This window comes from Molothrus ater, chromosome 2 (genome assembly GCF_012460135.2).
Source record: "Molothrus ater isolate BHLD 08-10-18 breed brown headed cowbird chromosome 2, BPBGC_Mater_1.1, whole genome shotgun sequence".
Lineage (NCBI taxonomy): Eukaryota > Metazoa > Chordata > Aves > Passeriformes > Icteridae > Molothrus > Molothrus ater.
In genome coordinates this window covers 13,632,660-13,646,917 of record NC_050479.2, presented here as the reverse complement: position 1 = coordinate 13,646,917, position 14,258 = coordinate 13,632,660, and the positions used below count along the sequence as shown (strand labels likewise).

The 14,258-nt window shown below is 38.1% G+C and overlaps 1 protein-coding gene across 1 annotated transcript in view; it reads left to right on the top strand.

Moving 5' to 3' along the window:
- POLA1 (DNA polymerase alpha 1, catalytic subunit) overlaps positions 1-14,258 on the top strand; it is a 185,327-nt gene that overhangs the window by 109,583 nt on the left and 61,486 nt on the right. The window contains 1 exon segment of the mRNA XM_036382543.1: positions 13,541-13,657. Within this exon segment, the coding sequence (XP_036238436.1) occupies positions 13,541-13,657 (117 nt within the window).

Here is a 14,258-nt window from a genome sequence, read left to right as displayed (position 1 = left end):
AAACTATAACAATAAGTTCTTTACAATTGTAAAGAAATAAAGTTTAAAAATATTAATTTATTGTATATTATAAATCTGCCTATTGGAAAATGTTTTAATACTGTAGGTATTCTGTTAGAAGCCACCCAGTCTGATAATTTTAAGATTTCTTTTTTTTTTTTTTTTTTTTTTTTTAATTTTAAGCAGCTGTTTCCTCTCTGATTTGGATTTTAATCATGACTTGACTTAAGCTTTCATGTCTTATTTATGCTGCCAGGAGAGAACTTGAGCACTAGTTTACTTAATTATTTGCTGTACAACAGCTGCTAATATTAAAAAGGGGGGAAAAAACCTCACCAAAAATGCCGTCTCATCTTTAGGTCTGCTACAGACAAAAAAAGCAAAGGCAGGGAGGATGACTGTAGCTGCCCTGTCTGCTTGGCACAGTCTTCCTCCTCCTCCTCCTCCTCCTCCTCTCTCTCTCACTTTCAGTTTTCAGTGTAATGAAGAGCGGGAGAACAATATTCTGTAATTAAAGATTCCATTAAGTTGAAGAAAAGAGCAAATGGAGTTGTTTGTTCTCCTAGCTGAAAAAATTTGTCTGGGGTGGGGGTTAGTGGTAGTAGTGTAGAAAGAGAGAGAGGTGGGTGGAGAGACTAAGTCAGGGCTGTTTGTTGAATATACTGTTAAGGACTGTTACCATCCTAATTAATCAAGTTAGAAATTACAGCTGTAGTCGGTTTCCCCCCAATTCTTGTTATCAATTTTCTTCTCTTTTGAGACAAAGCAAATATAAATTTTGTGTTCATTTGTCATTCGTTCTTTGACTTCAGCATCTCTGAAAATAACAATGTAGCACAAAAGACCAGTATTTACCTAGTTGTAATGTGGGTTGCCATGGTGTTTTGCAAATTATTGCAATTATGTTCACCATGCGAGTCGCCCTTGGTAACTGGCGAAAAAACTGATAATCCTGTTTTGAACAAAAGGTCAAATTGCTGAATAGAAAGTCTTGATTAACTAAAAGATGTACAAAGTGGAATTATTTCCTACCATTCAGAAATAGTTCTTGATCGGGTTTGGGGGAGGGGGTGAGTAAGTACATCTGATTACTGAAGTACAAAGCATTGAAAGGATGTTGTCTTGAGCCTTTCATGTAGTCTTAATGGTGGCTTTTTTGTCAAATTTACCCATTTGCGGCATTGAAAGAGGCAGCTGCATTTAAGCTTGAGAGATGGTGCTTTTTCAAGAGTTCAGTGCATGGAAAGTTCTCAGCAGTATCTGCAGTTTACTATTAGACCTTGGGCTATTAAAACTGATGTGCTGCATTTGAGCCCATAGCTCTTGGTGCTTGTAAAACCCTCTGACTGATGATCTAATAAAGTGCTCTTACCGGACAATCTCTGATCAGATACTTTAGGGGAGAAAAAAAATAACTGCAGCTCTGAAAAGGGTGGAGGTAGAAACACATGGCTGGACTGAAAAGTTTGCTTTTGTATTCTGTGGTGGAAATGTTAGTAAATAAGGCTGTGTATTCAGTTTAAGTATTTTAAAGGCTCAACATATTGTTCCAGAATTCATTTTTATTTTCAGTTACAGAAGCAAAAATCAAGCAGAAAGTATTAAAAGTTTTTCATAATGACCAGTCTTCAACAGTTAAATACAAGTATATAGAGGGAATGGTTTCCTGCACTTTAGTTCTGTGAATTTTCTTTTGTCTTTCCTTTATCATTCTTGGGGGGATGGCAGGGGAAGAGAGGGAAGAGGTGAGGAGGATTAAGGAGTTTTCTTTTTTAATTATTTCTACTTCTTGTTTTTTAAATAGCTACCTGGAAATTAATTCTTAAAACTTTGGAGAGCCTGTGTGAGAGCAGCATGAAAGCAAAGTAAACCTGAACAAGTTTGTGGGTTTACATTGTGCATCACCTAGCAACCCCCTGGCTCAGCCAGTTCTCTCGTCTGCCCCCAGTCCTGTTTACAGACCATTCAGACTGCTCTTCGAAACCATGAAAGATATTCAGTTTCATTAGTGCCTTTCTCAAGGAGAAAATAATTAAACTTAAATGAACAAACACTGCTTAGTGATACTTTAAAGTTCTCTAGTTTAAGGTGACCAGACTCTGGAGACCCCTTTCTCTGCCATTACCTTTAACTCTTTTGAGCTCCTCTGAACTTACATACCCACGTACATGTGTTGCCACTTCTAAAGTTTTTGGAACTCTGTTAACTCCTTCAGCATTCAGAGATGTTCATAACCAAATTGCAAAGATAAATGCTTCATATAAACAATCTTTTTTTGTTGATATCAGTGTGATATTTATACTAGAGTTGACGAACCTTACTGTAGGTGCCATGTATATGAGCAAAACCTTTGTGTTCTCTCTTACATCTGATGTTTTGCAGGAAGTTCAACATGACAAATCTGAAAAATTCAAGGAATGTACAAAAATTTGAGGTTAGAAGGAAGATAACAGAATTGTGTAATGACTGGGGGCAGTATAGTGTTTTTAGCTGTCTAACCAAACAAGAGGCATAGTTTTTAAGAAATCTTTTAAGTTCTTACTGTTTGTATGTTGCTAGACTCCTTGACAAGCAATGCATGGATGGGCTGTATGAGCTCTTTGTGCTTTGTTGGTAGTTGACAGACAAAGCAAAATTCTTTCTGAAGCAAGGTACTGTACTTAGTTGTGACCTATTGTAGCCTAAGAATATGGCTTCCTTTGAGTTGTGTGAATAGGGAGAGTATTTTGGCAGAATGGACTTAAATATCCTTCTAGAGGTTTTCATTCTCGGTACAGAAATCCATAAGGCTTCTTTCACTGATCCTTTTCTCAATTTAGTTTTCCATGTGTAGTTATTTTAAGTATGTCTTCTCTCAGTTGCTTGCTCAAAGTCCATTTTAGCTGTTTTCAGTTTGTCTTAAGTGAAATAAAATTGTTGGTAATAGCTGGGTCTGTTTGTGAGTGGTGTGTTAGCCTGAGAAGACTTTTTAATCTTTTGTGGCATGTTTTGGTGCCTAGAATCTTATTTTAGTGCAAGTAAGAAGACCAAGGGTATTGGATTTGATGTGAAGTAAAGCAGAACATATTTGCTAATTTAGTTTGTAATGTACAACTGTTAAAGTTGGAATTTGTCCACTTGTGGTGCTATTACATGTGCTAAAATGAGGGCCACTGTTTGCATCAAATCTATCACAAGGGTTTGGAGTGCTCTATTATCCTTTCAGCAGGCTGATGATGGAGCCTGGGCTTTGCACAAATGAGATCAATAAGTTTCAAATAACTTTTATGAAATGACATGTGACTGTACATCTAAAGGTATCTTAAAAAAATCAATTTTTAATAACATGTAAAACTCTTACATTGACCTACAAGATATTTTTCACTTATGTCTTGTTTGATAATTTTGTTTAAAACATTTTTGATGTTAGCTTGAGTGTTTCAGTTCTTGGGGGAGGGGGGAAGAAGGTTAGGGTGGTGCATTTCTTGCTTCTTCAGTTATCTCTTGCTTTGATCACATACACACACCTCCAATACTTTTAGTGGTAAAACTGGTATGACAGCTCTGAGAATAATATCATCTTGAAAATAATGAAGTTTTCTTTTGCTCTTAGATGGCTTCCTCCTTTTTATTTTTTTACAGTTATAGATTAGAATGCAATTCAAGTTCTATTATTTTGAAATATTCAGAATTACAAAATACCATTCTTGAAACTCTACAGGCTTTCATTTTTGGTAGCATTTGATGTTCTGTGGCTGATGTTTTTGATGTTCTTTGCCTCACAACAGTGATGCATTGGACTGTGAGATATACAAGTTCTGAAGGAACTCCTAAAAAGTATGCTATGGGACAGAATTTTGTTGTGGGTTAAATCCTCTCAAATTTATGGCCATTTTCCATAAAATCCAAAGGGGGAGTATTTTGGATATTTTAGATCAGTGCACTTGGCAGCTTCACTTCTCAAATGGCCACCTGGAATCTCCATCACAGTTTTTACCATTCTAGTATCACCAGCTTTTTTAAGATAGAAGGACATTTTGTGTTCTGAGAATTTCATGTAGTGTTTATGTCCTCATTCATGCTTTTTTAAGGTAGCAAGTCAGTGTAGCTACGTTGCCTTCAACTGCAGTTTGTGTCGTTGCTTTGGACCTTCTGTCTGGTCCTGTGAAGGTGTAGTTCCCATTGATGCCAGGTGCCTGTGGGGTGGCAGTTTTCCAGTGGGAACTGAGGCAATAGATATGAGTGTCTCTGAGAACCAGGAGCATTTTGGAGTGGATGTCCTCTTTTGCCAGCACTGAGTGTTAAAGTGATCACTTGCTTTCCACTAGGAAGTTACTGGCTGATAGCATCCTCTAATGTGGGTCATGTGGTAATAATACTGGATATATAACCAGTCTTCTCCAGGACCTGTACTGCTGCCAAGTAATACACTTTCAAAAGCATATTTCCTCATTTCATCTTTCATTTAACAGACAGTTTTGTATTTTTCCTAAGAGATCACATCTGTCTGTTCATCACCCTGGATAATGTAGAATTCTGAGGAGGAGAGTGAACCTCCAGGAAAAGAATTTCCTTTCTTTATATGAATTTTTGTTATCTACTCCATCCCACAGCTGAATTCTGATCAGTTATACAGGCCAAAATTCAAGAGGCTCTGAAAATAAGGAAATGCTTAGAAAAGCAATTGAATTCGTATTGTCCAACTTCCATTGAAGTGAGGCAGCATGAAATGGAGTGTGAAATGCTGTGGTCACTGTTTACATTTTCCCTAAATTGGATGATCAGGTAACATCAGACTAAAAATACTTTTACTGGGAAATGTAACCTGTCTTTTTCTGGATGAGAAGCTAGCTACAGTATTTTTTGTACAGAAAAAGGAAAGTTAATATGAAGTCAATGGCCAAGAGTGAGTTGATAAAATAGGTCCTTCTATTATGATCTGAATAGTCATAAACTATGCTGGATCTGTGATCAGGTTTCTTAATGCATTATAGTTAGCTTTATGTATAAATTTCAGGAACTAATTTCAGTTGTTACTATAATAGTTCTAAAACTATTTGCGTTGCCAAAATGTGCAGAACACCTAACAAAATATCAGAGAACATAGAATCAGCATTCCCTGGGTAAGGGATTGAAGCTGTAGGGTAATTGTATAAAGAATTCATGCTAACCTAAGATGTTCCACTATTCTAAGCATATGCTGCAGTATCTTCTAGCTGCAAGAAGCTTGGCAGCATGTTCAACATGGTACCTATTCCACTTAAAAAGATAAAAGCTCCAGTCAGCTATCATCAATAGTGGACTCTTGACCCAGTTCCTTTTATAAAACAATTTATTTGAAGAGTCTGTAAAATATCAAAGGAATTTGTTATTCAGAGATGATTAAATGTTACAGTGGTATAAAATCTTAAAATATTCTTGAAAATCATCTTTGTCTTATATACTCATATTGGAGTACAAATATTTCAACTTAGTTCTAAGATATTTTTGACTTTCAAGTTTCAGTTATGCCTGACAGAGAGACTTTGCACATGTTCTTTGCTGTGGAATTCTTTTACATTTTAAAATTCTCAGATGGAGTTCAGACATACCTCTTCTCCAGCATGGGATCTCTTGAACATAACATTAGGGCTTTTGGTTTAGTACAATTTGATCTCCTTGTAGTAACATATTAAAGAAATGGAGAGAGCTTCTCCATCAATTTTTTGTTGAAGTGAAAAGAAGGCTGGAATGCCTGATACATCAATAACAGTGTCTCTCCATATACTACTTTGAGATCTCAGTATGTCCAAGCTGTCTAATGGAGGAGGCTTTACAAGTCCCCTGGATTTCCTTCACAGATAAATTGAGATCTTTCTCATGGTGTCACATATACATATTTTCATTAGTGCTTGGTAACTGATTTGCTTGGAAAAATACAGAGCTTTGAAGGATCCTGAAAAAGTTGCTGATCCAGATTCTGCGTCAGTGATTGCTTTTAACTTCATTATTCCATTTTTTAGGCTTGGTTTGCATGATTCTTGTAAATAGTGTACCTGTTTAATACTTATCAAGGAGATATTCCTTGATAAAAAAATGCCAAAACAGATTAAGATACTCCTTTATAAGGCCTTAGTTCTGATTGTGGTCATTTTTCTATGGGGGGAAGGAAGAAGGGAAGCCTGATGGCTCATTTTCCAGACTCTTCTGTAGCAGCACATTCTTTTTTTTTCCCCTCAAATCTTTCTTATTCTTTAAAATTAATTATAAATAATTAATTTTTTTTAATTCTAAGATAATTCAATTATCTTAGAATTTTGCTTTTATGAAGAATTTGCTTTGTCTTTTCTTTCCTGTGCCCCAAGAGGAGGGTGGGCTTTTAAACATCATGAGGTGTCCCTTTCATATGTCCATCCAATCCTATATAAATTCAGATGATCTCATCTCCAGGTTGTTTCCATTGGTAGCTGCAAGTTCCAGAGGAGTGGCTGTGTCCCCTCAGGCTGTGGTGGGACACACAGACTTGACAAAGTCAGATGTCTGAGGGTGTCACCTGTGAGCAGCCCTCCTGATCCGAGTGTGCCACGCTGGCTCTGCTTTGGTGCTCTCACAGGTCAGTTCCTCCATCCGTAGGATCATTCAGGCAGCTCTCTGAAGTGTCTTTGTGCTTGCTCTGGAGGCACATTCAGGATGAAGTGCACAGAGCAGGCAGGCACCAGGGCTCTGCAGAGAGTCACTGTTCCTGCAGGAGAGAGGTGTGAGTCTCTGACTGTGCCAGTTCTGACCTCAGCAAGTCCTCCCATCTGGAAAAACCCTTTCAAAAGTTACATGAATCTGTGACTTTCTTCTTGTGTCAGCAGCAGTAGAATTGGTTTGTTTGTAACAGTGCATCCTCTGAGGTTTTAATCAAATGTATTTCCCCATGAAAATGTGTGGTGTTGCTTGAGGAACCTAAGCTATGCTGAAATTCACTGAAGTGGTGCAATCACCATCCCTGGAAGTGTTCAAAAGGTGTGTGGATGTGACAGCTGGGCTGCTGGGGTAATGGTTGGTCTCTGAGCTTAGAGGTCTTTTCCAACACTAATGATTCTATGATTCACATTACTAAATGGGTTGACTTTTCTGATGGAGTCTTATTTCACTACTTATGATAGCATTCCTGACCTGAAGGGGTTTCTCCATGGCATTGTAGCAGTGGCAGATAGGTGTCACTCAGGTCTGCTCTGTCTGCTGACATTCCAGTGCATGACACTAGTTCTCACCCTGTCATTCAGACTTTCATTGCTGCTGGTGTCTCACCAAGGTGGGGCAGATGCATTGTTACTAGAGTGTTTCTTTGTTCTGAACAGGCAAGAAAGCAGATTAGAAGTTGAAATTACTTCAAAGTATGCAGCAGAAAAACTTTCCTGACTTTACAGCAAGAGCTCATCTTTAAGTCAATATTCATGTCAGCTTTCACATTGGAAGTGTAAAATCACGATGTAATTCTCAAAAGATGTAATTACTACTGATAGTGAAACCATTGGCTGAAGAATATGCAAGCAGAGGTTGTGGTTCTAGTTCCTGAAATGTTGTCTACTACTAGGAAAGTGTGTCTGTTCCCCCAAACACTCAGCTATTTACAGAAGACACAGACAGGGAGAACACACCTCACGTGTGGAACAAAATATTGCAATTGGAACTGATAACTTTCAGGTCACTGAGTTAAGTCCTCTGTTGCCATGATGTTGCCTGATTTAACTTCATAAAATCATCTGTCTTTTAATACTGCTTGGGGGGAATCAATAGATTTGATAATGTATCCAGTAATGAGGTAGATTATCCTCCCAGAGGATTTCAGGGCACTTGAGCCAGATTTGCCCTGTTGGGCAGTACAATCCATAATAATGGATGTTGTCAGGAAGGCAGGTTTTGGAGCTTCTGGTCTTGGAATGAGTGGAAATAATATCCTTTTGTAAGAGTAGTATGAAAAGAAAGGCCAGTGTGAAGTGAAAGTGTCCTGATTAGCAACTCACAATGGTACCTGGATCAGAAAATCTTCATTGCGTTGTCTCTGAAATTCAGCCTTCCAAAAACTGGTTTGCAGATCAGTGACATGAGCAGCAGGCTTAAGTGGCTGACCAGCACACATGTTCAGGTTGGGTTCCTGTGCTTCCCTTCTGGTGGGTTTGATGGTGTAAGGTGATAACTTCAGCTCTGCAGTGCTGGAGACATGGGTTTGGGGTGTAATGTGCTCAGATATGCCAGCCATCTGAGACTGAGCATCATCCACCAAGATCCCATTTTCAAAAATCCACATTAATATTGTCTTCAGTGAGGAGGAAGGTTGCAGAGAAGCAGGCATGGATGACAAATAAATTCAACTCCAAAGTAACTGACAGTGACTTCTGAATAATTTTCAGTGCTTGCAGCTTTCTGCTTTTTAACAGGGCATTTTTTCATTCCACGTGAACTTTTTAAAATGTTGTAGTGCCTCAGCATCCAGACTGTCTGGAGGCAGGAACAGATGCAGAACTCAAGTGTCTTAGGGAAGCACATTCAGTCCTCTGCTGTAGCAGCCAACCAAGCTACATTGTCAAATGTAATTTGTAAAAATTATTAAGATAAAGCTCAGTAAATGCATGTTGTTGACCCCTGCAACTTCTGTTTGAAAGGCTGTTGCAAAACCACTTGCCTCTGTATTTTGGGGTAATATTTCTAATGCTTGTTGATCATTAGAATGGGAGAGGCTAATTCTCAAGAACAGTCTTACAAAGAAACAAAAATTACTTTTGACTTGCAAATTTCTCCCTATTAACTACAGTTCATGGACTTAATACTCTTCAGGGATTTTCTTTTATTTTGTGCATGTATTTCAGGGTTTTTTCACATACTTTTTTATATTTTAAAATGAGCTGAGCATTTGTGGGCAGGATGTTTGGAAACGCTAGTTGCTTTTTTTCTCTCTGTCGACTTTTATTTCATTTCCCACGGTGTTGCAGATACCAAATAGAACAAAGCTGAAGGTTCCCTATTATGATTTTGTTTGATGTACTACAAATTAATTTACAGACTCAGTGATAGCTGCTGGGAAATGAAGGATTGGTTTTGTTTGGTCAGTGAAGATGACAGGCATGGATCAAATAAGGGTTAACAATAATGCACTTGAACAGATTGAGTCAGAACATAATGCATGTATTGAATTTGATTGCAACATGCATGACCATGGAAAAGTTTTTTGTTTAAAAGAAATCAAGTCTATGGCTTAATTATCAAAGCAAAACAGGAGACATAAAGAGCTACATGTTTCTAATACTGCTTTTTTCAAAAATAGCTCCCTTCACACAGTTATCTACATGTTTAATTTCCATGCATAATAGCAACAGTTATTGTTGTCATTTGTTACGAGAGATTAACAGATAGCAAGTACAAACAAACGCAAATAAGGCCTGAATAGAGAGGTGACAAAGAAGAAAAGACCTCTTTACTGTTAATTATAACTGGTGGGAAGTCTATACAAATGACATTAGCTGTTTTCTGTATGAATTGAAGTGACATTCAGTTTGTTAGTATCTACTCAACACATTTGGGCATTTTATTGTAGGCTATAACTTAAATCTTCATTTTTTGAATATAGTTTATTGAGAAATGTGCTGCTCAGTAAAACTTGTATATTTTGATCATTATTTCTTAGTAGCTGAAAACAAGCATAATAGTAAGCTGTTGAATTTAAGTGGTTATTTTTATCCTAAGCCATGGTTTTTTAGTTAAGTCAGGGGATTTTCAGTCTTTTTTCACCTGTTTTTTGTGATCAGCAGAACCTCCCAGTGCTTTCTTCAACACTGACTGCATTAGACTGAAACAATTGCATAAAGAAACTTGCTTCAATTTATTCAGTGGCAGTTTGAGAGGACCTTCCAGGCATTCTCTTGTAAGACAGTAGAAGCTGTACCTTGTGAGTGGTGTAGTCCTTTGTTTCATAATTGTTAGCTAAAAAGGCCAATAGATGGCAGAAAACACAGTTACTTTTATCATACATTATTTTCATGGTTGTCTATTTTTGAGTATTCTGTTCAGCTGAAGCTGGGATGCTGCTCCCATTCCCGGCTTTGTTTTTTCAGTTGCACTTGCATTCCCTAACAAAATATCTTACTATCTGGCAGTTTCCATTATTTGTTTTTCTAATATAACAAATTGCTTCAAAGTTCAGATGTAGTAATTTAATATGTTTTGAGTCATGAATGTTCTTTTTGTGCACACAGAATCTTTTCATAGTTACAGCTGAAAAAATTAAGCTCTTCAACAGGAGGGTTTTGGAATGGGTGAGGACACTCTCCACACCTCCCCTGCCTGGCTGTGTATTTTAAGGTGCTGTTTATGTCAGATTGCTGCCAGATGTTTCATAGGAGGTAGAGATGCCACAGAATAAACAGATTGCCAAACAGAGCATGTCTTTTATCTCTAAAAAATTAACTTAATGCAAGTTCTGTGAGAATTCATTATCCTTACAAAAATGTTTTTGATTTTTCCCCTCACAGTGGCTCTAATGATATTATTGGTACTCATGCAGGTGAGTGCCTGAAGATCTCAATGCTATCCTTGAGTGGCTTTTTTTGGTAGAAGGTTATCCCATGTCTGTTTAAACTGAGTTATTTAATCAGTGTAAGACCACATAATAAGCACCTTCCTCTTTTAGAGGAAATCTTAAGTTCATTTGCAAAACCAAAGCCAAGGCCTGTCTTTTTCACTTGAGGCACATTTGTGTTGCTGGCTTCAGAAGACACAGGTCAGGTGTCTGTTAGGTCAGGCCCTCAGTTAGGATTTCTCACAGTGAACCATGTGTTGGTGAAGTAGCTCAGTCTTGGTGAGCAGTGTCTTATGTTGCTAATGTCAGTTCTGAAGTATTTGTCATAAATAAATTGTATCTGACAATGACAAAGAAAGTGGTTCTAGGACTGCTAGGGCAGCAGTTGTGCAAGAGAGCAAATCACAGGTTTTTGAATTGACATTTTCTCACTGTGCAGTTTTAAATGTCATCATTTACATTGCTGATCTACATAACAATAAAGTTCACACTTAGTGGTCCGATACACTGACCATACTGTTTCCAAAACCTTTTACTTTATTAGGAGGGTATGGAGCAGGGAGGATTTCCTCATCCCAAAATCTGTTAGATGAATTGCTTTTGGAGATAATTTTCTTCCTCCATTTACTATAAATGGATCATAGGGTAAGCTAATGGATAATAATGGAAAAGCTTAAACTGGGTATCAGGCTTTAGATGTCAGAGTTGGGTGAAATGAATCTAAGTGCATATGTAAATGCACTCTTTCCATTCCTGCACTGTGGCTTAAACACTTCAGGAAGTGCTGTATACATTGATATTGCCATGATGTTCTCCACATAGTTTTTCTGTCTGCCCACATGGACATAAAAGCTCTGCTCTGCAAGGGCAGCAGGAAGTGTTCTGATGGATTTGGCACCAAGTGGGATAATATTGAGTATATGACATGGTTGTAAAAATGGTGAAAGAGGAGAGGTCTCTGGAATAAATGAAGTTATTTGGAAAGGATTTGAGGTTTCATCTTAAAAAGATAAAGAAAAACTAAAACAGTTTTGGAGCACTTCTGAAATTATTATAGAATATATTTTTAAGTTGAAATCCAAGTGGAAATTAGGTAGAACTCATTGACAGAGCATAACATTGGGATGGCTTGTCAAAGAGCTAGTGAGAATGGAAGCAAGCAACTTTTTGAGTTGTCTTCTGATTCATAACATTTCTGCCAAAGTACCAGGAATCCAGCTATGGTTGGATTTAACTTCTTTGCAGGAGCAACAAAAAATTTGGAAACAGGCAAAATTAACGAGTCACTATTCCCAGCAGAAACATCACCAGCCAATAGTCTGAAATGCAGTTTGACAGGGCTGAGCTGCTCAGGGTGGTAAAAGCAGGAACTGCTTGAGAACAGTTGCAGGAACACTTAAGTTGACTTGTCAGTTAACAGCATAAGCTTAAATGCTCTGCCATGTAAGGTGAAGTGAGGAAATACTAAAACCCAATCTTAATTTTGTGTCCAGTATATGTATTGACCTAGTAGGGAAGAATAAAATTATAATTCTTAAAAAATAAAAAATACCTTTCTGGATATGACTGCTCAATGCCCAAATGCTTGGTAGTGGGCTCTAGGCAGACAGAACTTGAGGAGAGAAAGGAGCAGAGAACAAGATGGTAAATACCATTTTGTTCCTGTATAAATTCATGTTTGTCGCTATCCAGAATACAGTGTGCACTACTGGTTTCATCTCCCTCCCCACTTGTCCCATTTTCCACCACTCCCTCATTTCCAAAAAGAACTGGGAGAGATTCAGAGAAGGGCAACTAAGATTTGGAGTGGTTTCCAGGCAAGGAACAACTAAGTAAATTAGGACTGTGGTTTGGAAAAGACTTTGATTGAAGGTGATGTGATGGAGGTCTGTAAAATCATGAGAGGCACAAAGAAGGTGAATGCAGAATGATTATTCCTAGTCTCTCCTGATGCAAGAACTGGAAAGTGTTAAAAGAGAAGCTGTGTGCATTTGTGTGTGTGTTTTCAAGAAAAATAAAGTGCTTTTTCATATAGTTTATAGGTGTTCTGTTGGATGTTGCAGATGCTAAAAGTTTACATGGGTTTGAAAAGCACATGAAGTTCATTGGGCTCATTGATGCATTAATTCAGTCACCACTGAATACAGAGACAGTGATTAGAGTGGTCCTTGACCTATTTCCAAAAGCTGGGAAAATCTTTGGAAGAGTTCTACTCTGTCCTTTGTCTTTTGCCATTCTTAAGCATCTTTGTGGTTCTTAGGGATGAGGTGTGGCATTGTTTATAGCTAATGGTTGAACCTCACACAAAAAGTTCATCCTTTCCAGTTCTGGAATCATTCCTTCTTGCATACTCTTAAGAGAAGCCTTTTGCATTGTCTCCCTGAGCTGACATAGAGCAAATTGGCTCAGATTTTATTTCATTTTAACTCAGCAAAATATTAGATTTTCCTAAATGAATCAGTTTATTTTGGAGTCTTGGAAGCTTTCTGAAAAAAAACCCCAAAACCTCAAAAACTTAAAAAAGAAGAAAGGGAAGCTTCTGGCTGCCATCAGAAAACAGAAAACTGTTTCTCCCCTCTAAAGTGCAAGCAAAGAAATGGCATTTTACTTAAATATTCAATTTATTAGAAGTCTTGCTGAATGGAGTGGAGTGTCCTGCTGAATGGTCGACATACCTGGATAAAATACTCCTGTAGTATGTTAGTGCTGTTGTAACTAGAGAAGAGAAGAGCAGAGGTTTTGGTATATTTCAAAGAAGGGATGACTGCGGTGTGCACAGTGTGGGATTTTGAAGCAAGAAGACTCCAGCTTTGTTGTCTGCCATTAATTGTGTTTAAACAAGGTCCTTGAAGAACCTTCATCACTTCATACATATTACAGTATCAGATTCACACAGTATGTTAAAGTTGGGATATTTTTCTTCCTTGACTTGATTCATTTTTTTGGTGGAATTAAAACAAGCTGTAACTTGAATTTAGGGTAAGAAACTATTTTTTTCTGTGTTCTGCCTTTCTGCAGGGTTGGTTAATATGCGAGGAGCCAACTTGCCAGAATCGAACGCGTCGGCTTCCGCTGAGTTTCTCCCGCAGTGGCCCCGTGTGCCAGGCCTGCAGGAAGGCTGTTCTGAGACCAGAGGTGAGTGTCCTGGGACAGAAGTGGAGTGAGATTCTCCTGAAGCTCTCAACGCTGCCTTTCAAAGGTAGCAGGATTAAGCAGGAATTTTGAATTAGTTTATTGGTTTAAAGGGGACTGTTTATGCTTTTCTTGCTCCACATTTAAGCTGCATCCTCATTGCTGTGAAGAGAGCATGCCATGCAGCTGCTGTGTTTGGAAATTTTCCAGCTGACAAGCATTTGGTCAGCAAACTAGAATTTGCTGGAATGTCTCTGCCAGAATACAGGTAAATTAACATAGACAAACAAACCCAACCTTCCAAACCAAAACCAGCCACCTGCTTTTCTCCTGACTGGTTCTTACTTGGCTGCATTTGGTGCTGAGGAGCTGGAGGTGAACTTCCATGTCCTCATCTGGGGGTACTCTAAGATGGTATTTCCAGGAGATCAGAAGTTTTGGGTTCTGCACATTTGAATTTGGCTCCACGCCTGAAAAATGTAGAGGCTTTTAAACCTCATGTTGAGCTAGATGGTCTGGTCTTCCAGAATTCAAGACTGCCTGATGGTTGTCTTGGTTTCTGAGAGTAAAGGAAGCTGATTGTTTTTAAAATTCTGGTAAAGCA